The sequence below is a fragment of the Rattus norvegicus genome, chromosome 16, assembly GCF_021556685.1.
Source record: "Rattus norvegicus strain SHRSP/BbbUtx chromosome 16, alternate assembly SHRSP_T2T, whole genome shotgun sequence".
Taxonomy (NCBI): Eukaryota; Metazoa; Chordata; class Mammalia; order Rodentia; family Muridae; genus Rattus; species Rattus norvegicus.
In genome coordinates this window covers 67001651-67026877 of record NC_141549.1, presented here as the reverse complement: position 1 = coordinate 67026877, position 25227 = coordinate 67001651, and the positions used below count along the sequence as shown (strand labels likewise).

The following is a 25227-nucleotide window of genomic DNA, read 5'->3' as shown; positions in this document are numbered from 1 at the left end:
GAGCAGCTCCACCAATGTTCCAGGACCCTGGATTTCCACAGTCATGAGTGTCTCCAGTGCAGCAACTCCTCCACTCTAGCAGGGCCTTGAAATGAAATTCAATACAGAGTTTATATAACTTGTTCTATTGTGCAATGTGTGGTGTCCCCCGGCAGTCATTCTGGGGCCAGGAGGAGCGCTCGGAATAAAATGAAGTACACATCAGAAGGAGAGCAGACTCCGTGGAAAATACAGAGACACCTGAAATGCAATATCTGTCCCAAACAGAAGGAGTAAATAAAGAGCGCTCTGAGGATTATGAAGTTCCAAGGACACCACATCTCTCAAGCAATACTGAAAACGTGCTGTGAGTCAGAATTACAGAGACAGAAGTAACTTAATTCATCAAAATTCCTCACAAGTAGAAAAAAATGCCTTTCTCCTAGGGATGATGCCTTTATTCTCCTAGAGGTGGAACACTAAGTCCACCTCTGAACCTGGCCAGGAAGTACGTTTGCCAAGGGGAAGGGTTGGAGCCATTTTGCTTGTGGGGAAGAACCTAGGACTCTCAGAGGAAATCAGGATAAAGGATGGATAAAGCCTCAAAGCTGGGTATAGCCTACAAACACAGTTCTAGAGGTAAGAGCCTAAGCACTTTGGAAAGCACTGGAACAGTCAGGAGTGGACCTCTTGCCTCGGGGGCATGCAGATAAAGCCTGACACATGAATGCAGACATTCCTGAAGGAACCTGTAGGCATGTTCACGTGGCTTTTAAATTCTTTCGAGTGACAATGGACTCTCCATTCAAACACATGTGTGTCAAGGAGGGCAACACATGACTTAGGCCTTCATGTAGAAGAAGTAAAGTGGATTATAAAAGCTGAGATTATTGTAAGGGGCAAAGAAGTCATTGGGAGAGTTCCTGATTTTCCAGGAGTGCTCATCCAATACAACAAGCTAATAGTGCCATTATTATTATTATTATTGTTATTATTATTATTATTTTATTACAGAGAGGTAGGAGAGGGTTGGTGTTGTCATATAAAGGGACAAATTTGAGACAAATTTACAGTATCATTTTGCCTTCAAGAGACTGTACAATAAAAGAATGCAACCACATTTGTTCAATTGTTTGATAAACAAAGAAGACACTAAGACTCAGTGAGGTCCAGCCGAATGACCCAGCACTGACAAACAGTAAGAAAGGCCAGTAAACTTCAACACAATACTGGGGACAATTATTCTTAAAGAAAAACCAGAATCTTACTAGTAAGGGGTGAGTTTATTCTTATGTAGACTGCATTTGGTAGTTACAAAACCTACTTCCTGGTGAGCCAGTTAGCTGATTGCTTAGAAATTCCACTGACAGGATCATAGGCTTGAACCATTGTTCACATCCCCCAGACTCTGGCTAATTCTCCAAAACTGGTGCAGTGGTCAAAATCATCTTTTCCAGCAAGTTCATAGACATGCAAGATATACTCAAGGCAGAAACTTGATATCTTTTTTTAAAAAGTATTTACTCTATTTATGTATATGAGTACACTGTAGCTGTTTTCAGACACACTAGAAGAGGGCATCAGATCCCATTACAGATGGTTGAGCTACCATGTGGGTGCTGGGAATTGAACTCAAGACCTCTGGAAGAGCAGTGTTTGCTCCTAACTGCTGAGCTATCTCTCTGGGCCAAAGATGTTCTCTGGTTTCTATCTGGTCCCTTCTTCAACATTCTTTACTTAGGTATTTCCTGTTCTTCTTCTGGTTACTTCCTGTGTTCTCCTCTGGTACTTCCTGTTTTCAATCTAGAAAACTCATTCTGTAAGGAGACAAGTCCCAAAGTAGAGAGTTGGAGAAACGAGGCCTAACCTTTGGACTGGGTTATAAAACAGCAAGCACCAACGTTTGAAGAATGAAAAGAACAGAGCCACAGCAACATCCGGAAAACACCTGTCTCCACACTGAAGTTCCTGCTTTACGTCTAACGTCTGACAGCAGGCTCTAAACAACCACAGATAACGGGCTCCGGTTCATAAAGGAGATTGGGCAGTGACACTCTCAAGGAGGTGATATAGAAAAGCAGGCTGAGGCAGCCATGAACAGCAAACCAATAATAAGCATTCCTCCACAGTCTCTGATTCGGCCCTTGCCTGTGAATTTCTACCTTGAGTTCCTACCATGCTCCTCTGATGATACACTGTAATCTGAAGCCAAATAAACCCTCTCCTCTGTAGGTTGCTTTTGATCATGATGTCTTAGCCCAGCAATATTTCTGAGACACTGGCCTAGCATGTACAAGGCTCTGGTTACAATCCCTAATGTTACAAAACTGAAAGAAACAGAAAGAGGGACGGAAGGAGAGAGGGAGGAAAGGAAAGAGGGAGGGAGGGAGGGCCCTCTTCAATGACTCGTAATTTAAGGTTAGCCTGGAATTACAATTATCACAACTGGGGACGAGCAGCCTGGAGATGGATTGTATCTAAGGAGGATGATGCTTAATGACTGCTCTCTCCATAAATGAACTTCCTCCTTCAAAGCAGTAGATGTGGAGACTAGAAATAATCATACAGCTAAACGATATGAGCGCAGCTCTCATTCTGTCTGAGGCTTTGGGCTTCATTCTCTGTGGTGGGGACAGCAAGGAAGAAGCACCTAAGACTCTCTCTGCCATCCTCTCTCGCCGTCACCATGGCGTGAATGAATGTTCTGGCAGATGCTCTCAAGGGCAGCAACAACGCTGAGAAGAGAGGCAAACGCCAGGTCCTCAGGCCGTGTTCCAAAGTCATCGTTCAGTTCCTAACTGTGAGGACGAAGCAGGAATTCATTGATGAGTTCGAGACCATTGATGATCACAGAGCAGGGAAGATTGTTGTGAACTTCAGAGGAAGGCTGAACAAGTGTGGAGTTATAAGCCCTAGATTTGATGTTCAACTCAAAGACCTAGAGAAGTGGCAGAACAATCTGCTGCCATCATAGCAGTTTGGTTTCATTGTTCTGACAACCTCGGCTGGCATCATAGACCATGAAGAGGCAAGATGAAAACATACAGGAGGGAAAATCCTGGGATTCTTTTTTTAAATGTAAAGCATAAATAAAAAGCCTCTGTGGACTGTGGGGGGAAAAAAAAGAAGCACCTAGGAACTGTGGATGGCCACGGGACTTTGTCAGTAAGGGTCAAAGGAAGATTTCCACATGAGGGCGGAGAAGTAAATGCAATTAGACAGCCCAAAGTGTGGAGTTAGATTTAGATTCCTGCTGCTCTGTAAACAACTGCAACTCAAGGAACCCAGTCCAGAGCGAGCAGCACCCCCTTCACCATGAGTGTGGGGACGATAATAATTTACCTGAAGCTCGGAGCCTTCTAAAGCTTTGAGGTGATCTGTGGATGCAGAGAAGGCACACTAAGTAGAACAGGGAGAAGGAGGGACCACAAACAAAAAAAAATCCATAACTGCATACGGCCTTAAATTCCCTTGATATTCTCAGAAACAAAATCAATTATTGGTAAGCCAGGGGTAGCCTTAGACCCAGAAGCACTCACTTTCTATTTCCCACAAATCAATAATTATCTCTATCTCATTCTGGTTTTTCCCTGCAAAAGTCTCCCTACAGTAAGTTCTCTGTAAAGTCGAAATCCAATTCTTGAGTCTTAATAGACACAGACACTAGCATCAATGACATGGATCTCCCCGAAGTCTGGGATGGGTGTCTTTGTGTCTGTGTGTATGTGTGTGTGTGTCTGTGTGTGTCTCTGTGTGTGAGTCTCTCTGTGTATATGTGTGTGTGTCTGTGTGTGTGTGTGTCTGTGTATGTCTGTGTGTCTGTGTATGTATCTGTATGTGTGTCTATGTGTGTGAGTCTGTATGTGTGTGTGTCTGTGTGTGTCTATGTGTGTGAGTCTCTGTGTATGTGTGTGTGTCTATGTGTGTGAGTCTGTGTGTATGTGCGTGTGTGTCTATGTGTGTGAGTCTCTGTGTGTATATATGTGTGTGTGTTGTGTGTGTGTGTTGGTATACACACAAAAAGCCAACCACTGAAGAATTTCATAATATGAAATTCAAATACTGATTCAGCATTATCCTAGTCTGAGGTTATCAAGATTATTTTGCACAAGAATAGAAAAACTACTACTCCAGAAGTACAAAAGGGTCAGTTAATTTTCTCCTCCTCCTTTCTTCCTCCTCGTCTTCCTTTTCCTCTTTTTCCTCCTCCTCCTCCCCCTCTTGTGGAATTATGTAGCTCTTCACAGTAGTGCACAGGGGGTTTTTCTTTCCTTTTTAAAATTAATTTTATGTGTATTTTTGTTATATGTAAAAAAGGAAAGCAATATAAAACTAGTAGAATATGTGATTATTTTCATCAACAAAGTCAACAAGCAAAATGATGCTGCCATCATTTTTAAGGAATCATGACATCAGTGATGGTTTGATCCACTGACCCTTAGGACATTCAGTCTGTCTGTCTTTTTTTCATTGACCAAAAAAAATTTCATACCATATATTCTGATCACACAACTCTTTGCAAAATGTTCCCACTTCCCTACCCACCCAACTCCATGTCGCTTGTTTCTCTGTCTAAAACACAGTTAACAACAAACAAGAGACTCATATTTACACACACACTCAAAATACCCATAAAACTGGAAATCAAAATATACAAGCAAAATATCAACAAGACATAAAATGCTCAAACAAAACTCTATGAGGCCCAAAGTCTATAAAAACACCATGGAGTTCATTTTATGTTGGCCATCTACTGCTGGCGTGCCTGAAGCGTGGCTAATGTACTCAGTGAGACACCCCCCCCCCCGGAGAATGCTATTTTTCTTTTGCCAGCAGATACCAATTGCAGGTAGCTGCTTGGTTAGGAGTATAGCTCATGTCCCCCTCCCACTCTCTGTGCTGGACCCTTACAAGGTAGAAGTTTTCATTATGACATTTGCATACTCTCACATCATGTTTTTCATTCTCTTCCCAATTTATTCCACATTCTTCTTACCTCAAAATACTAAATGGCTTCCCTCAAATAGTCCTTCCTTCTGGTATTTTGATTACCCTCTTTTTCCCCATCCCCTGTACCTTAGAATCTTTCTCTGATTTTCAGAATGATCGGCGTGTGCATGTGTGTGTGTGTGCACATACACCACTTAAGTTTAGATTACATACACAACATTTTTCTTAAAGTATAACTTATTTTGTTTAGTATTTTCCTTCAAATATCATGACTTAAGAGTCAGCCCACTGTAGGCGGCACCACTCCCTAAGAAGGGTCTCCTAAACTAAAAGTAGAGAAATCAGGCTGAGTGCAAGTAGGCAGGCCAGCAAGCAGGCTGCAAGTGTTCACTGCTTTCAATCATGGATGTAGTGTGATGTTGCAGGGTCCTGCCATGTTGACTCTCCTCCAATGATAGGACTATAACCTGGAACTATGAACCAAACTGTTTCCTCTAAGTTACTTTTGTGGGGGTATTTTTTATCACAGCAGCAGAAATGAAAGTAGGTCACAGAAACAGAACGAAGTGAGCTGACTAAAGACCGTGGGCTAAAACCTCTGAAACTACAAGACAAGTATTTCTTCCTGTAAAGTTTTCCATCAGGGGGTATTTAATACAGTAACCTTCACTCTATGAAGATGATGATACAATTTTCCTTGCCAAACTGTGCTTTAAGTTTTTTTGTTTTTCCATTTTATTTTTAGAGGGGAGGAGAATAGCACACAGACCATACTTATGTGTGGTCCTGGGATAAACTAGAAGTCAATTCCCTCCTTTCTCCTTCCTCCACGTGGGCTCCAGGAATTGAACTTAGGTTATCAAGTTTGGCCACAGGCAATGTAAGCAATCTCATCCAACCGGAACCACGATTTGAAGGACAGAGAGAGGCTTGTAGTTAGTAGACCTGAAGTCTGGGCAAAAAGGGAATAGTGGTTACTTTTCTGTGGCTGGATAAAACATCATTACCAACATAAACGTAACTTATAGAATGAAGGGCTTAATGGGGGCTTAAGGGTCCAAAAGGATAACATACCATGGCATTGGTGGAGAGAGTAGGCAGCTGAGAGGTCACATCTTGAACCACAAACCAGAATAAAAAGAGCAATCAAAATGCCATAAGTCTTTTAAAACTTCAAAGTCTGTCTCCAGTGACACACATCCTCCATCAAGACCACATCTCCCAGGTCTCCCAGCCACCAACTGGGCACCAAGGATTCAAATGCCAGAGACTTATGGGGGGACACAACATAGGGCTGCTTCCAGTGAATAAAAGAAAGCATCAAAACAGTAAAGGAAAAAGAAAATAAGTAAATGAGTGGTTGGAACCAGTCTCAGGACTCAGCATCTCTGGTGGTGTTAGGAGCCATCTAGGATAGGCTAGCAGGTGGCCTTCCTGGAGGTGGCCCACTCCTTTTGCATGGTCTGTGATGGGTGAGCTCTATAAGGCAGGGTCCCAAGGAGATTTCATTCCCAGGATTGCTTCTTGTGTTGATATGCCCTTCCTGTCCTTGTAAAATTAATATTTTGTAATCCCTGGGTGTTAGCCCATCCTTTTGGGCAGATTTCTGCAGATGAACAAAGCTGGGCTGTCTTGTAGTGATGCTATATAGACAGATGATTTCTTAATTCTTAATAATGATCCAATAAGAATTTCTAGAATTATACTAGTAATTATCAAGCTCTTTATAATAGGACTGCCATTAAAGCCCTGATATGAAAACTGCAATTAGAACTCTGCCAGTCTTCAAGTATCAAGAATTAACTGCTTCTGAGATAGAAAGAAGACTCTACAACTTAGAACACATTCCAAGAAATTGAAAAATAACAAACCAAAGATCATAAAAGGGAAAGAATGATTTATTGTAGGTGCGAGGGCAGAGATAAAATATTGACTAAGTTTATCTATACAAAACCTGTGTCAACTTAGATACAAAAATTATGATATTTAACTTTCTTTGAATCTAAGGAGCCAGTGACAGAAAATTAATGTTTAGCCAGATAATTATTCTTAATGGAAATATGTGTAAACACATCTGTTATAAACTTATTCAGTTTATGCTCTGTTTTATTGGGGGGGGGGGAATGCCTGGAAAAAAACCATGTCTATTCCCCTAGAAGAAAAATACAAAAAAAAAGAAAATTAGAAATTATTACATTGTATGTTACATCAGAGCAGGAGGAGAGCAAGCTAAAGGACAGCAGAGTAGAGCAACTTAGAAATTTAGAAAGCATGTAGTCTGATAGGTTGTCCACCTTTTACTTTCCCTTAGAAATAAAGAGGACAATAAGCTAAGGGCAGAAGGAGAGAGGATACACAGAATGCAGAGAAAGAGGGACAGAAGCTACGTCTCAGAGCGAGCAAAAAGAGCAGGCAGTCTTCTGTAAATATGAAATTATAAAATAAGTCAATAGCTGGACCCAACAGGAATGCATGAAGCCGTATGAGTGTGTGTGTGTGTGTGTGTGTGTAAATTTGTATATGAATGTACGTAAGTTTATGCATATTTGCTTGTGTAAATAAAACTTTTTCCTTCTGAGAGTGCTTTCTTCTCCCCATTCAATAAAAGTTTATTTGCTCCAAACCTCCCTCCTGGCCTGACAAGTGGGAGGCAAGGCTCTTGAGCAAGAGAGAAAAAAAGCCTTTAGCCATCAATCCTTTACTTAATCCCCGCTCCCACCACTGTTAGGCTACAGATGCTAATCGCTCAAGCAATGAGGTTTTGAACTTCAGAATAAGCAAGAACTTTTTTTTTTTTTTTTTTTTTTTTTTTAGAAGCCATCAGCTTCAGTCTTCAGCACAGCTAGAGAGTTTAAAGGCCAGAGTCCATCAGTCTTTGAAAACTACCTCTATGTCCAACCCTGTGTCCCACAGCAAGCCATTCCAGGCCAGACAGGCCCCTGTCCTGGTGGGTTGCTTGCTGGTTTCCAACAAGGCACAACCCACCTTGTACTTTACTCTCCGGGGTGGAGGGAGTATGGGGGGGTGGGGGGAGGGTGGGGGCGGGGGGGATGGACCATCTTATCACTCCCAACTCCATTCTGCGTGCTGGCGGATGGTTCCCTCCACCTGAAGTATCTTCCTATTTTACATCTGGTTAGTCCTTATCTCCTCAGACAGGAGAGACCTCATCTTTGGGAAGCCGGCCAAGCTCCTGAGCAGGTGGGGTTAGCACTCTCTGTCAGGAGCCCTGAACACTGTCTGTTTTGTGTATACATTTTTTTCCATTCGTGCCTAATCAGTCAAGATTTTAAGGGTTTCCATGTTTCTCTATTCATAGCCATACGACCCACCACAAGTACCAGACACAAGTTTGTTTTCTTTGTGCCAGTTGTCATGTTTGTTCCTCAGTGGGTGTCTGTTGAACTGTCTAAGGCAGCTTATAAACTTAAAACTCTGAGTCCTCATTGCCCATCACGGACACCATTCCCTCTTGATTTTAAGTTTCATACTAGATAAGTGATCGCATTGATTAGTCAATCAACCCAAAGCAAAACCTAAAGATAGTCCTGCTTTTCCTACATACCACATAGTACCTGAAATTGCCAATTTCAACCAGCAGATGGTAGTCTTGAACCAGTGTGGTAAAATGCTAGTCCGTTTTGCCACTGTGAAAATAACCAAAGCAAATGAAATTATTGCCCGGGGCTCGCACATCTTTAAAGGATGCTTAAAAGAATATAAAACTGAAATGAGTCAATAAAAATAATAAGTTACCCCTACCAGGATGAAGAGTGCTTGGGGTGGGGGGTGCTTTTCAAACCCTTCTCTCCAAGGCTTGAAGAGCCCCAGGGGGAAAAAAATCTGTCTTCCTTCATGTTCAACACTCTGGCTTAGTTTAAAATCCCAACCCCTAACCAGCCATGATAAGCCTTGGAAGGATTAAACGTAGTTAATACTTCAGACTGAGCTTGAATGGATAGCCACTCGCCAACCAGAACATTTCGTGAAAACAGTCGATCATTCTAATTATTTTTCTAACTCCTTCTGCAATGTCCATCCCTCTGGATTTTTTTTATTGTTGTTGCTGTTGTTAAACAAAAAGCATTATATTGGTACCCCGAGACATCTACTGAGTGCCCCTAAATGTCAAAATTGTCTAGCTGCCCCATTTACATCAAGCCATTAGGCAACCTGATTGTTTTCTCCTGCAGTTTTCCTATAGAGAGGATAACAATCACTACTGTTCATTATTAGAAAGCATATTCTATTCTCCAAAATGCTCCAAGCCTGTTCCCTCTTTTATACTGTGATTTTAATAAAAAAGGCTTGTGGTGGGCTATTGTGCTCAAGGCTGCACTCAGAAGCTGTCAATTAATCCTCCCAACTCAGCAGGGTCTCCCCTCACCCAGTGTGAACTACCCACTCCCATCTTCTCCTTACTCTTTCTAAGGGGAACCATATTGCTTTTCCTTTGGTCACTACTGTGCCCCTGGCTTCCAAAACTATGCTCTGCACATAGTAGGTCCTCAATAAAGCTGCCTTGAAACAAGAATCCACTTCAGGCTGCTGACACAGACTCCTGGCTAAGCACAGGAGCAGGACCATGGTGATGTCCCAGGAGTGCCTGGAAGTGATGTTTGTGACATAGGCTGCCTTACTCTGCACACCCAGCTACTGACTGTCTTTTCTGTAGATGCTTCTACAGTTACAAGGGAGAAAGCAAGTAGTACAGGGACAAACTATTTGCTTATCTGTTTGAGACAGGCTCCCACCGCAGTCCAGTTACTACATACCGCTCTTGATCCTTCTCAATCCACTGGAGTACTGGAATCAACTACATAATCCACTGTGCCCAAATCTATTGTTAAACTGTTTATGTATACACATTGTAAGGACTCCCAGTGAGAGCTATGGACTCTATAGAGTGTGTGGCTGATGGCTAGAGTTATAAAGGGACGCTTTGTGGGCCATGTGATTTTAGACCAGCTTTAACGGAGACATTGCAACAGAACTCTGACGAGATAGAATTGCAGGGATGGCTAAGGGTCCGTACACCTCCCCAACTGAAACAGCTCTGCTAGATCCTGTGTATGTGAATCCTTCTACTCATTCAGACACTGTCTGCTTTCCTGCCTGGTGCTTCCCTGGTAACAGAGACACAGCTATGGACAAAAATAGACGAAAATCCCTCCTCCTCTTGTTCAATTTACTTTCTAGTGGGACATCATGCATAAACATTATAAGCACAAGTTCTAGTGTCTTGGAAGTGGGATGTACTGTTTGAACTTGGAACAGTTAAAAGAGACCGTATACTGCACTACGATGTTAAATAAACCAGTGAAGACACTGCTGTTCTGTTGTGGCAGGGCCTGGGATTAAGGTCACAGCTTTAGTGTAGGGGTAATGCTGGGATGGGAGACAGTCTTTAGGGTACTAGACAGTGCTATGGTGGGAACCACAGTTTTTAGTTGCCAGGGGCCATCCCAGCTGTTCTTTCTCGGTTCTCTCTTGAGATAAGTGGAAGAGGGGAAGAGAATCAGTGGGGACAAGACTTGGCCTTGTGAGATATTTAGGGCTGTCTTTTCTTTTTTTTTTTTTTTTTTTTTTTGGTTCTTTTTTTCGGAGCTGGGGACTGAACCCAGGACCTTGCGCTTCCTAGGCAAGCGTTCTACCACTGAGCTAAATCCCCAACCCCTAGGGCTGTCTTTTCTATAATAAAACATTTACCTGTCTTATGTCTAAGTTAGTTTGCAGTGGTAGCTGGCCGGCCTGAGTTCCTCTGAGGCCAGAAACTGCAAGTCTCTGGTGTTTAGCACCTCAATGTAAAACAGCAGGGGATTAAATGAACGAATTTACTGTGGGAGCTCCTTCCTCTGGTGAATCAGCAAGGAGCCTCTCAGGCTAAGCTGGTTAACTCTTTGAGAACCAGAGAGAAAGGAAAGGAAAAGAATTAAGATGCTTTATACAGGCAAATATGCACAGACACATTTACGTTCAACCAATCATATACCTACACTCTGGCCAGGCCAGACCGTCTGTCACAATCAACTCCACAAGTATTCATGCATGCTTACACATATACACATATATCTACACACAGACATATAGACAAACAGATATACATTTGGATGGATGGATGGATGGATGGATGGATGGATGGATGGATGGATGGATGGATGGGGCAGAACTTCCCAACGCAAACCATTTAACCAACAATTTTATTTCTTTACTCTGGTCTTTTATACCTTCTTAGATAAAAAAAATTCTTTAGAAAGTTACCTCAGAGATAAAATGTTACATAAAATGGGAGTTACAGAAGGATGTTGATATTAAGTTCAAAGCAGTGTTTCATTAAAATATACTCATCAAAAGTTCAAAGTAACAGTTTTTGATGGCCTTGCCTTATCATAGTGCACACCTGTGACTTTATCCTTGAACACAAAATTGTCCCAAGTCTATTTCTCTTTTTAGTGTGATCATGAAGGCTCGTTGTACTTCTTATGCAGCCTTTACTCACTATTATGATGATTAGGGACATTCTATTCTTGATTCTAACGTTATTACATCTTTCTAGCAACTGAGACCATCTCTAAAAACGTTCTTCCTAAAATTATTTGAATCAAATCAGGAATTATTACCTATTTGTCTATATACAAGAGAGACAGACAGAGAGAGAGAGAGAGAGAGAGAGAGAGAGAGAGAGACAGAGACAGAGACAGAGAGACAGAGAGAGACAGAGAGAGACAGAGAGAGAGAGACAGAGAGAGACAGAGAGAGACAGAGAGAGAGAGAGAAGAGAGAGAGAACAGCCTGTTCTATATAATGAGCACTAGGCCAAACAAGGCTATAGTGAGACCCTGTCTGAAATCGAACCAAACCAAGTCCACATAAGTGTATGTGTGTGTGTGTGTGTGTGTGTGTGTGTGTGTGTGTTTAAGTTAACATAAAGACTTAAGTAATGTTTCCCTCTGGCTTTTCAAACATCTTCAATGTTGGTTATCCCTCTACCTTCTCTCTCTCTCTCTCTCTCTCTCTCTCTCTCTCTCTCTGTGTGTGTGTGTGTGTGTGTGTGTGTGTGCGCAACGTTCCCTCTGTGGTTAATGTGCCTGCCTTGTTTTTCCCATTTCTTTTCTTTTTTATTATTTTATTTAATTTTATTTTCTTTACATATTCACTTTGCATCCCGCTCCCTGCCCCCTCCCTTCTTAGCATCCATGTCATTCGGGTCCCCTCCCCAACTCCTTCAATGTCACACAATTGCTTTCTACTCTACGGTCTGTGGTTATATGTGCAGTTATGCAGATACATAATCACACCTGAGACTTTTTTCCAAAAATGTATTGATTCATTTAAAAACAGCTGTAGTAAACCATTTACACTTTAGCACAAATGTTGTTCATTTAAAAATCACATTTTCCTTAAAAATTTGACAAGGATGGTCCCATTTCATTTCTGTAAATGCTCTCATTGTGTAGATGAGTTTAGGAGTCCAGTCTACTGTATTCAGTCTGTGTGTGTGTGTGTGTGTGTGTGATGTTAGGAAAAGCTATTTGAAAATAGCTTTTCAAATAATGGTACAGAATCTTTGAAACTTTGAATCTTTTTTTTTTTCTTTTTTCTTTTTTTTTCGGAGCTGGGGACTGAACCCAGGGCCTTGCGCTTGCTAGGCAAGCACTCTACCACTGAGCTAAATCCCCAACCCCCACTTTGAATCTTTGAAACGAAAACAGTGGCTCTTTCTTAATGATTATTTTCAGTGTGTAATCTGAAAGGACAGCCATCAACTCTTCCTTCTTGACCACCTTACTATATATACTACATTATATCATGTCTTAGTTCTCTCATTAGAAAAGTCCTCAGGTCAAGTATGGCCGCCCAGTTTCCCAGTGAAGGACACACACTCGCAGGAACTGTAAGTTTTAGTAGAAATTTCAATTTTGTTACTGGCAATAACTATTGGTAAGTCGTTTTCCTTAAAGCAATAGGCTAATGGCATTCAATCCTGAGAAAATGTCTGCCAAATAACCAGGTCTGAAAAAGGAGCATAACTGTTGCCACCACGGTTTGCTTTTCAATTCCATGAGGAAAAAACCCACCTGACTCAACTCATAACTCAGATAATGAAGCAGATGTTTTCCTGCAGATGACCACCATAGCATGATCCTCAAGTACTCTAAGCAGCGGACGCTTTGCCATAGACGAGACCACCTCATGGATTGTCGGGACACATTTTAAGGCACAGAGAAAGAGAAGATTTCTGGAGATTATGTGTGACAAACCTAAAGCTACCTTCTGGGAACAGCGGAAAAACGAGAACGTGGAGTTCTTATGTTGTAAGTATAGTTTGAATGTCTTATGATAAGATTCAAATTGAGAAAAGGAGTAACAGAAAGTCAGACCGATTACAAAAGATGGCTTTCATTATTTCCTGATGGAATCCTGAGTGACTTTTTTTTTGTAAGCTACCCGAATTCAGGTGTATTTTTTTCTGTATTAATAACAGTCTATTTCTATTTACAAAAAAGTCAATCCAAGGCTTAGAATGTATTTATAAGCTATATGGTAAACTGCTTAAATTTACATAACAATAGTTTACCAAGAACAGAGTTGAATTTTCACTTTTTTAATTCTGTGTGAAACATAAGACATTTGGCATCTCCAAATATTGAAGGCACTTACAATAATTAAATAAATGAAAATTAAGTATATTTAATGCTCAGTACAGAAGACACTTTTACTGGAGAAATAATAAAAATTCTGTAGAAAATGCACAGCATTCAGTTGTCCCTATAACTGGAATCCTTTCCACACTTTCTCCCATTTAAAAGGAAGCTGATGTGTCACTGACTGGGCCGTGCACTGAGATTGCCTGACAGTGAACGTACAGGCATCTGTGTGAGAAAGCAAAGACCATCTGTAAAACGAATCTGCTGTCTTAAATTAACAGGACGCCATCTTGTCAATTAAAGACGTCTTCATATCTGTCACTATGCAACTACTAATCTGTTATGGGTGTCAAAGTGACACATCCTCCCTTTCCCACGGGCACTGTTGCAAGAAGAGAGAGACTGCAGCATGACGGTGGCTCGGGAAGCAACCTGAAAGGAGACCGACTTCACACTCTATACTGCACTCAGGGTCTTAGAAGGTCCGGATACTTTATCTCCACTGCAGACGGACGATTAAAGATGCCAGCGGTCCAACGTTTCGGTGAGTTTCACTTTGGACTTTAAGTCATTTGGAAGGTAAAATACTTATTTTTTATTCTTTATAGGAATGATGTTGTGGCACACACAAACTGTTCGGTAGCTGCCATCTTAACTAAAAAGACCTTTCTTTTTTGTCTTGGCCATTGATGAGCTGCCAGTAGCAGCCAAGGGCACATTTCCTTTGACAAACCATTCAGGTAATTTTCTCTGGGACATCTCAGATGGTGCCTATAGAAAACAGAGACAAAAGATAGTTATACAATGGAAAAAGCATAAGAGCTGTAAAAATGACACAGACACCCTGAATGACTATTCTCCCCAACCAAATGAAATGAAATAGAAATATTCATAGAATTCATTTTGACGTGAAAATATAATTAATAAGTAAATGCAAAGTCCTTAATCGTTTACTTATCATCCCATTACCTTCCAATTTAAAGACAATTTATTATCATTTTTATTACCGCATGTGTATGTGCGTGTGTGGGTGTGCACAAGTGTATACATGCTACATGTACTACAATGCGTATGTGGAAGTCAGAGACATCAAGCGTCTTTTCTCCTCTCGCTAGCCTGTTGAAGGAGAATCTTTTTTTATTGTTCCTTCCATGTTGTGTACTCAAGCTTGCTAACCTGTAAACTTCAAAATATGCTTGAACGTTATAAAAAAAAATGTATATCCTTAGGGGCTGGAGAGATGGGACAGTGATTAAAATGCTTGCTAAGAAGGCAAGAGAACCAGAGTTTGCTTCCCCAGAACCCACATCAATACTGAGTGGCGTGGTGGGGCACCTCTAATTCCAGCCTCACAGGCAAACACAGGGATCCCGGAGCGAGCAGGCTACTCACGGTAGCTGAGCTGGTGAGCTGTAAGCTTGACTGAGTCCTTGCCTCGAAGAATAAGGTGGAGGAGCTGTTCTTGATACTAACAAGCACACATGCACACATGAGCACATGTGTGCATGCATACCACACATACATACACACAATCTTGATTTATTCCTATAATCATTAATTTATAGCTACTAACATGTGAAGTCCTACATCCAGAAAAAATGGGAATCAACCCAATTGAAGATTTATCTATACCACTCTTGAGTATGTACCCAATGGACACTTCACCCTACCACAGAGACACTTGCTCGACCATGTTCACTGCTACGCCAGTCATAATAGCCAGGAGTTAGAAACAACCTAGACGTTCCTCAACAGAAGAATGGATAAAGAAGATATGGTACGTTTATACAATGGAGTAGTACTCAGTCATTTAAAAAATCATGAAATCGTAAAATTCATAAAGAAGATAAAGAACATAAAGAAGTCAAGTTGATGCCCACACAGACTCTTCACATTTATATCTAGCATGTTTGGTAGATACTGTACACACTACCAAAAAAGACATGGGGACACCAACCCAGCTGTAAACTGTGATCAATGCTTCCCTGCCTGCAAGATATATGAGGGTAATGGTGGCACATAGCTTGTGGGTGTAACCAACCAACATCTGACTTGACTTAAGGCCCTCTCCACAAGATGAAGCTCACACCCAACATTGTTTGGAGAGCCAATGGCCCAGGGACCTACAGCAAAACCGAATACTACAGCTCTTTTTTTTAAAGTAGCATAAGACTCCTCATGATATTCTGCTATACTCATAGAGCAGTGCTGTCCTCACCCACCGTCAGAGAAGCTTCCTCTTGCAGGAGAAGGAGACAAATGCAAAGACCTACGTGAGACATAAGGCAAAGTCTCTGAGACATTGGGTCACTCGATCCTAAGAGAGAAGTCTGCATCAATTCCTCCCCTCAGGCTCAGGGAACCCCACCAAAGAGGAGGCAGAAAAAGTGTGGGAGTCAGAAGGGATCTCAGAGGCCGAGGAAACATGCCTACCGCTCCTGCGAACTCCCAGAGACTGATGCAGCATGTGCAAGGCCTGCACGGTTTGCGCCAGGTCCCTGGGGAATACGTCATGGCTCCTGAGCGTGCAAGGCGGGTGGGTCTTGTGCCTTCTCTTGGGCTGATTTCCTTCTGGCCTATCCAACGCTGATGTAATAGCTTTTGTTTTTATCTTATATTTTATTTTTTATTATTATTCCTTCAAAGGTTTTCTGACTTCTAAAGGAGTCAGAAAGGGAACAGATGGAGATGGGAGGGGATGCGGGAAGGACGTGAGAGGCATAGAGGGAGGAAAAACTGTAACAAGGACATACTAAGAGAAAAAAATCTATTTTTAATAAATGGAAACAAGGGGTTGGGGATTTAGCTCAGTGGTAGAGCGCTTGCCTAACAAGCGCAAGGCCCTGGGTTCGGTCCCCAGCTCTGGAAAAAAAAAAGAAAAAAAGAAAGAAAGAAAGAAAGAAAAAAAGAAAGAAAGAAAGAAAAAAAGAAAGAAAGAAAGAAAGAAAGAAAGAAAATAAATGGAAACAAAAAAGAAAAAAAATCAGGCTGGACAGATGCAATAGAGACAATCAGAAGAGAAAGCCTTAAAAAAAAAAAGCAGTGGGTTATGATTCATATTTTAAGCACTAGCCAAAACTGCATCATATGGACTCATACGGGAATCAACAGGGCCACCCTGAGCCATGCCTAGTTTTGCAAGGGCAGGAAAACCAATTTTACATGAAAATGAACAACAGACTAGAAGTTTCTCAGACAGCAGACTGGCATAGGAGAGAAGAGCCTTTCCCTATTTACAGGAAGGAGAAGCAAGTTCAAACATCTCAGGAGCTCTGCGACAGTTACAGGGTGCTAAGACAGTTCCTAAGGACGCTAAATCCCATTAATTCTACCAGAGATAGACATTCGCTAATATCCCTTTTACAGCTAACAAACTGTGAAAATTCTCAACATTCCCAAGTCATTAAGTCACTGGGTTCTCTAAGACACAAGGTAATACCCAAAGCTAACTAATATAACTCCAGTTCAGTTAAAAAGAAAGGTCCATTCTCTTTTTAAACAGCGAATGTTGAGAAGAGTAAGATCCTGAAACCCCTCTAAGGGTCTCTGCAGTGCTAAAGCACAGAGCCTCACCTCTAGCACACGCACAGTGTTAGCAACTACAAGCTGCCACATCAAGCTGACTTACCACGGAGACCTAATGTAATTGTACTGAGTTGTTAAAAGCTCATCGATTACTATCAGCGAATCATGTGACCCTGCAGGTATTAGACGTCAAACTTGCAAATTTATAGTCACTTCAGAGAATGATTCTTCAGTGCACATGATAAGAACAGTAACCTCTAAAGCTTTTTAAATATTATCTAAAGTAACATTGGGTGCTTACTTTTCCTAATTATGGAAAAGACTTCCTGTGTAGTGCTCATAACTACCCACATGTTCAGTGCAATCTGTACACCAGGGCATGAGAACGAAGGAAGGACCAGCCAGTGGGAGGCGCTGATAATAAACTTGGCTTCGCTTCCATGAACCGCACACACATTGCCACAACACACAAAGCTAACTCCATTAAGCTCATCTGGGATAAGGTGTATTTCTCCAGAGCACACAGTCAACACAGGTAAAATCCAAGCTGGAATTCTACGTGATAAATTCTATTTCTTTTCTTATCTTTTTAAAAGCAGCTTTTCTCGTGTCACCCTTGAGAAGCAGAACAGCACACGCAGATTTATATATGACAGCAGATCAACATTCGCCCGCTGAGCGTGCGAAGGGCACACGTGACACTCGGCAATCATGTATGCAAATCCATACCTTGGTCTCAGTGACCATCTCCTTGCTCTTCTTAAAGCTGCCGCAACTCTCTGCGGGGCTGGGGAGACACCTCTTCCTGTTGGAATCACAGGAAGGCTGGGTCCTGCCGTGGGACCCGCTCTCTAGGATCTCAATCATCATGTGGATGAGGTACGTGTCAATGTTTTCAGGAACCAACATTCTGATGAGTTTAACTTTATACATATCTGTAAAAGGTAAGAAGGCAAGACAAACAAAGGTTTTGTATTTTAGAAAATTACGAGGTGAAAAGGATAAAATACTGCATTCAAGAAAAGATTGTGCTCCCCCCCCCCATTCTTGTCTTTCGAGTGGTAACATCCTGAAGAGAAATGAGATAAAATTAATGGGTAAAATTCTTTAAGATGTTTTTCATTCCCTGAGAATGACAAGAATCACACAAAATCCTTTAAAAAAAAGAAAGAAAGAAAGAAAAATTGTGCTTCAATTTCTAAATAGTGGTTACCAATTAATTTTTTAAAATCATTTATTCTTGGGGCTGGAGAGATAGTTAAGAGCTCACATTGCTTTTACAAAGGATTCAAGTTTAGTTCCCACAACAAGAAGTCCATAACCATCTATAATTCTAGCTCCATGGAATTTAATGCCCTCTTCTGGCTTCTGTGGAGACCTGCATTCATGTGTAAGCATGCACTTATACACACACACACACACACACACACACACACACACACACACACACACACACATATTTGCTGACACAAGGGTTTCTCTGTGTGGCCCTGGCTGTCCTTGCACACATTTGCTGACACAAGGGTTTCTCTGTGTGGCCCTGGCTGTCCTTGAACTCACAGAGATCTGCCTGCCTCTGCCTCCCAAGTGCTGGGATTAAAGGTGTGCGCCACCACCCAGCTTAAAAACAGCTCTTAAAATAGAAGCAATTGATACTTATAAAGAAGATTCTAAGACAATTATATCAATAATATGTTCCATAACAAAGCACATCAGTTACCTAAAATGCTTAGCGTGAGGTAAATTTTCTGGGAGACTATGTTCATCACAACATTGTTCTCATGAAAAAGTGACGACAAAAAGTGCCCAAAGTAAACCCCGCCAAATCCACAGGACAGAACGCTCTGGGACAGAGTTCTACCAGAGCCTTGCTTTCAGAATGATGGAACGTGTACGTTTAGAGGTCACACAACTCACTCACGCTGTGTCGGCTACTCACATCTTCTGTACACGGTGCAGTGTCCCCTACAGATAGGCCACCACTCTCCACTGAAGCGTGTCCTTTCCACATCACCTTCAGTGTCAAGCACAATAAAACTGAGTAACTAGAACCCCCTTACTCGTCTTCACTGGGTTTACAAAGCTCGCCCAGCACTGCTGACACTCAGCGCAGTGATCAGAAGCCAGGAGATGTTCTAATGACACCTTGGAAACATGCATTTAATTTGTTGATATTTTCGGGCTTATAGTGTCTTTTCTCCCAAAGACTATGGGTTGATCCTCAGGCACTCATCCAAAATGGAAAAATAAAAGTGAAAGCTAACAAAAAGGAGTCCAGTTGGCTACCTACGTATGTTCCAGGTTTAAAATGTAAGACTGGTGCCAAGCATAGTCTTAGAAAGAACTATGTACTAAGTATTTACCAACAATCGTCAATGAGATTATCTTATGCCCGATTCACATTGTTCTGGGACAATGCACTGCTTTAATTGTCGCGGAAGTCCCACAGCTCTTACTGCCCTGAGGAGTCCTCTGCTCTGGACACATAGCAGGCGGAAATCTGAGTGCCCACTGTCTTCAATTTCCTTATAAGAATGTTCTAATGAACATTATATTACACTTCCATATCTCTGCATTGCTGAAAGTAGGCTTGGTGGCCCACAGGTTAGATTCACTGTAGACTGATGTATTTCTGATAAATTATTTCTAAGCTCTTCTCTATCTAGTACCATAACCATTAGCCTACCACACCCTACTGAACATCTGAAATTAAGTAATTCAAGTTACTAAATTAAAACTGATTTTATGCCAATCTACTCTGTCCACCTTCAAGGCTTATGAAAGTTAATTATATATCACTATTTTTTGATGTTACTATTTGGTCATTAACTTTTTTGACGGTTCTCATGTAGCCCAATTGGCCTTGAAATCACTGAGTAGATAGTAACGACCATGATAATAAATGGTCTCGGCTTCAGTTCCCAAGCGTGCACCAGTGTATTGGCTATTAGTATCAGAAGACATGTTACAAACATAAAACGTCTAACTTAGAAGGCTTAGTACAGAAAAGGTATAAAAGAGCTGGTTAAGAACTTTAATAGAAATATTAAAATGATATTTCAGTATATAGAACACATTAAACGACTATGAAAAGTAATTGTATCTACATAGCTTTTTTAGTGCAGATGTGTGGTTAACATAGGTCACTAGTAGTTTAAGATGTTCTTATTTCCACTCCGCAGCCCTGAGTAAGTCAGTACTAAACATACTCTGGAAAATTAAGTGACAGCACTAGCTGTTCTCCTTCTGTGCCCTAAAAGAGATCATGTTACCCCTGTGCCGAAGGTCCCTCAGAAGCCACCCTTAATTTTCCAGTTCCATGCACATAAACGATAGGAGAAATTACTCAGAGTATTATCTAGGTACCTCATTAAATATCTTACTTAACTTATTAAGCCTAGTTAAGAACTCTCAATGTACTAAAAGAAGTTTTAAATTATATAAACATAGAAAAACTAATAAAGAAACACAGAATTATAAAATCGTAAAGTTACAGAGTGAAAAATCTAGAGTAATAAGACTGCACAAAAAAGTTCAACTCACTTACTCTATTTTTGAGTAGTTAATATAATATGTTTAATATTATATTATAAAAATACAAAATATATTACAAAATTTTATAAAAATACAAAATAAATGTCAAATTGGAATTATGAAAATTTGTATTTCAAACAAACGCCATGAAAATGCTGAATTATGTGATAAGACTACAGCTAAGTAAAAACAACATTCAGACTACCAATGTAGTACACATTTTATCACTCCTATGGTAACTTATAGTGCGGTTTTCTCCATAGGACCACAAATAGTGCCTTCTCAAAGAAAACCAAGGACCCAAACCCCAAGTCTCAGATGCACACATGAGCTAACAGACCATGAATGCATCATCAAAGAAACCAGAGTGAAGACCTCATGACTGTCACAATCCTCTTCCTCTACTTGGACTTGAAGCAACTAGAGAACACTAAATGGATTGAGTAGATTCTGAGTCTGTGGTGTGTGTGTGTGTGTGTGTGTGTGTGTGTGTGTGTTTATGGTGTGCATGTATGTGTATGTGTGTGTCTGTGTGTGTGTTTCTGTTATCTGTGTGTGTATGTCTGTGGTGCATATGGTGTGTGTGCGTGTGTGTATGTGTGTGTCTGTGTGTGTGTGAATGTCTGTGGTGTGTATGGTGTGTGTGTCTGTGTGTCTGTGTGTTTCTGTTATCTCTGTGTGTGTGTGTGTGTGTGTGTGTGTGTATGTGTGTGGTGTGTGTGGTCATGAGTTTAAGTGGGATACAGCAAACAGCAATGAATTGATAGAGGAGTGGGAGGGGAAACGATGCAAACAGTACTTGTATATATTCCCAGAAACAAAAAATTGATTTAAAAATTAATTAGCATCAGAAATCAAAATCACTAAGTTCTGACTATAGAAGTCATTAGTTATGGCAGACAATATTTAAAGATATTAGAAAATAATAAAGAAAATAAAATTAATTTACCTTAGTCAAATAAGACTTAATAAATTATGTTACATTTTACTTTTGACAACTTTTAAGTTTACTTTTAAGATAAATTTTAAGTTAATTTTATTTTTATAACTTTTAAGTTAATTTATTTGGCAGTATGATTTAAAATGGCATAGTAAAGATTAAAACTTGCTAAATCATCAATCTTAGAAAAGGTACTAAAACTATTTTTACAACTCTCTAGGCCCCAATCCCTATGGAAAACAGGGTAGGAGTGGAAATAAGGGTTTCTATTTTTGCTTTTTAATCAAAAGTTCTATAACTTTAAAAATCACATAACTTCCAAACTAAATTAATAGCAACTCAACTCTTTCCCATAGCCAAATCAGACAGTTTCAGTAGATATGTGGCAACAATGAATTGAAGTTAGAACAGTCCTTTTTCGTTATTAAAGGATATTGATCAATTATTTAGTATATAAACACAGAAAAGATCACTAGAGTCTGCAGAATTCTATCACATGCTTCTGTAAAATACAACTTAGCATTGTTATCTGTTGTCTCTTCACCAAAGCCACAGGTTCCACCAACCAGGCTGGGTATGGTGGTACATGCCTATAATCCCAGCACTCAGCAGACTGAGTCAGGAGATGGTGAATTCAAGGACAGCCTAGACTACACAGTAAGAAAACAAAAACCAGCATCTGAACTAAACATGTCCACACATTCTCATTATTTCTCAAACAATACATTGTAACAACTACTAACAAAGCATTTATAGCATAGTAGCTGCATATTATATGTAATATAATGTAATTTAAAGTATATAGGATATGTGTTACAAGTATGTGTGTGTTACATTTGATAGAAGAGACTTGGACATTCACAGATTTTTATATTCCTGTGGAGACAGGAAACAACAATGAGGAGTGATTATACAGTTTTTTAAATCTTCCTTTGTATACACTGACTTCCTAACTTCATATATTCTTTTCTCAATATTTATTTGTTTGTATTTTATATATATTGCTGCTTTGCCTGCATGTATGTGTACTATGTGTGTGCCTGATGCCTGCATAGGCCAGAGCAGAGCATCATATCCCCTAGAACTGAAGTCACAGACATTTGAGAGTCACTCTGTGGGTGCTGGGAACCCAAACTGGGTCCTCTGTAAAAATAGCACTGATACACTGAGCCATTTCTCTAGCTCCAACTTTATATATTCTTAATTAACTATGAAAAAGATGGAATATAAAAGATGATATTTAAAGGGTATTTTTAAGTGTTCTTAGATATTACCATTCACTCCAATGGTCACCATCCCTCACTAATAACACTACTTATTATTTGCCATGTACCAAGGCTCTCTCTCTAACATCCAATGTATTTCTCATGAGCCTGGAAAAGACACAAATACTATTTCTATTCCATATATGAAGAAGTTGAGACCTCAAATGGTGCGGGTCCCAAACCACAAACTGTCAGAGCTAAGACTGGCTCACTAGTGTGTCTACTGCCTAAGTCTCTGCATCTACCTGTCTAGGCTAACTGTCAGTTCATGGTTTCAGGAAGGCAGCCAATCAGCAGCAAACACGATTGTTAATTTTTTTTTTAAACAGGAAGCTATGCTGTATAACATTTACCCAACCATCTTTTTTTTTTTTTTTTTTTTTTTTTTTGGTTCTTTTTTTCGGAGCTGGGGACCAAACCCAGGGCCTTGCACTTCCTAGGTAAGCGCTCTACCACTGAGCTAAATCCCCAGCCCCACCCAACCATCTTATTAAAGCATGTACTTGAGTCCTAAGAGATAATGCATTTCTAAATTAAATTTCAGTTTTAGCCCCCACTAAATTGGTAAACAAAGGCTACATCTTGAATCCAATCCTGCACAGTAAATCTGTCCTGCTTCTTCAAGTCTAACAGACTGGCTTCTGCTGTAAGGAGACCGACTGTCTTGTAAGATGACTCGTAACTGAGTTACTTTGGATATTTTACCACAAAGCCTAAGATCTGGCCCTTGGGTCTTAAAATGTAGAAACTTAAATTTAACCTTGGCAGACCCACACTGACTCAGTTCCCAGAACTCTCTTACTGAGTCTTTAGCCCTATAGATTCTTGGATGGGAAAGAGCTTCGAGTAAGAAAAAGTAAGAATTCACTCGGCTTTGCAGAAAAGGTTTGTTTGTTTGTTTGTTTATAAAATGACCATTGCTTTAGTCCAACAGACAGAATTTATTTTAAAAATCAGATTTAGTGTTGTAACACACTGACCTTATATTTGTAACACACTGACCTTATATATGTAACACACTGACCTTATATTTGTAACACACTGACCTTATATTTGTGCATTAACTTCGCTTGGGGACTGAGTTCCATGGCAGAGTTGGGGTTCCTCAGTGGGACAAGAACCAAGAACCAAGGCCTTTCTGAATGAGAGTTTTGCCTACACGTGTGTCTATGCGTCATGTGTGTGCCTGGTCCCAACCAGTGGTCAGAGGGGCTGTCAGAGTCCCTGGAACTGGGGTTGGAGTAAGTTGTGGGCCACCATGTGGGTGCCGGAAACCCCAGTCTTCTGGAAGAACAGCCAGCCCTTTTTAACTGTTGGGCCATGGAGAAGAAACTCTTCTACTGGGTCAGTGACAGAGAGAAATCAATGGCAGGGACTCAGAGGCAGTTAGGGGGAAGTGAGGCGTCCTTCAGCAGCTGGGAGTAAGCAGCTTTAGACACACCCTGATTTGGGGATGGGTGGGGAAATGACCATCTGAAAAGAAAGACTCTCTCAGTACACCTTCTGCTGAAGAAGGATTTTTTTTTCTAAAATTAAAAAAAAAGTTATCAAAGTAAAATTACACTACAGCTTAAGGGTCGGTGCTTTTAATGTGAAACCGAGTGAGTCCCTTGTTTACTGAGCTGACTCAGGTCGTTAGGCTGCAGAGAAGGGCTGTGCTCATCACCTGAGTTGATGGGAGGGTTTCGGATAACATCCATAATAATCTTCCGAGTCTCTGGGGTCAGGCCAGCTCGCTCCATATCCAGGGGGTGGCCGGCTTTCACCGCCTGGGCTAAGTGCATGCCGACCGCTGTGAGAGGCAGAAGTCTATTCTCAGCTATGCTGTGCTGCAGAAAGAAGAGCAAAAATAAAACAAAAACAAACAAACAAAACACAGTGAGTTTATTCTTCCTACTGAACCTCACAGAAAGAAAACACCTGACATCCTCAGGGAGTAAATATTCACTGATAAATAAGCAATGAATAAACCCTGAATACAATTTTCATTTTAAATGTTTCTTAAAAACTATTAGATAGACCTCCACAGATTCGACCCTATACATTAAAACAAAATCACGCAACTTCAGGCAAAGATTCGATCCGCATCTCTTCCTTCTGTACTCACTGGATGTCAGCCTTTATGCCGAGGCTGATATCTGCTGTACCCTTGGAAATAGATGGAGCTGTGCTTTAATGCTCTATACTCCTTGGAAATAGACGGAGCTGTGCTTTAATGCTCTATACTCCTTGGAAACAGACGGAGCTGTGCTGTAATGCTCTTACAATTGGACAAGGTATCTTGGCTACATTAATTTCCAAGAAGACAACTCCTAAGTGTTCAGGGATGATGCAAGACTCCAGAAGAACTCTTTAGAAGAGTCCTGGGAAGACTCTAATAATAATA

The 25227-nt window shown here is 40.7% G+C and overlaps 2 protein-coding genes and 1 pseudogene across 1 annotated transcript in view; 1 reads left to right on the top strand and 2 right to left on the bottom strand.

Annotated features, from left to right (window-relative positions):
- The window catches only part of Erich1 (glutamate-rich 1), a gene marked incomplete at its 5' end in the record, with an annotated part of 52793804 nt that overhangs the window by 16637486 nt on the left and 36131091 nt on the right, over positions 1–25227 (bottom strand).
- On the top strand, positions 2666–3086 carry Rps15al5 (ribosomal protein S15A-like 5; annotated as a pseudogene).
- Positions 11113–25227, bottom strand: part of Wrn (WRN RecQ like helicase) — a gene marked incomplete in the record, with an annotated part of 134549 nt that continues 120434 nt past the window's right edge. The window contains 7 exon segments of the mRNA NM_001427071.1: positions 11113–11572; positions 11602–11610; positions 11653–11800; positions 11831–12510; positions 12625–14348; positions 17832–18037; positions 24508–24670. Of these exon segments, the coding sequence (NP_001414000.1) occupies positions 14229–14348; positions 17832–18037; positions 24508–24670 (489 nt within the window).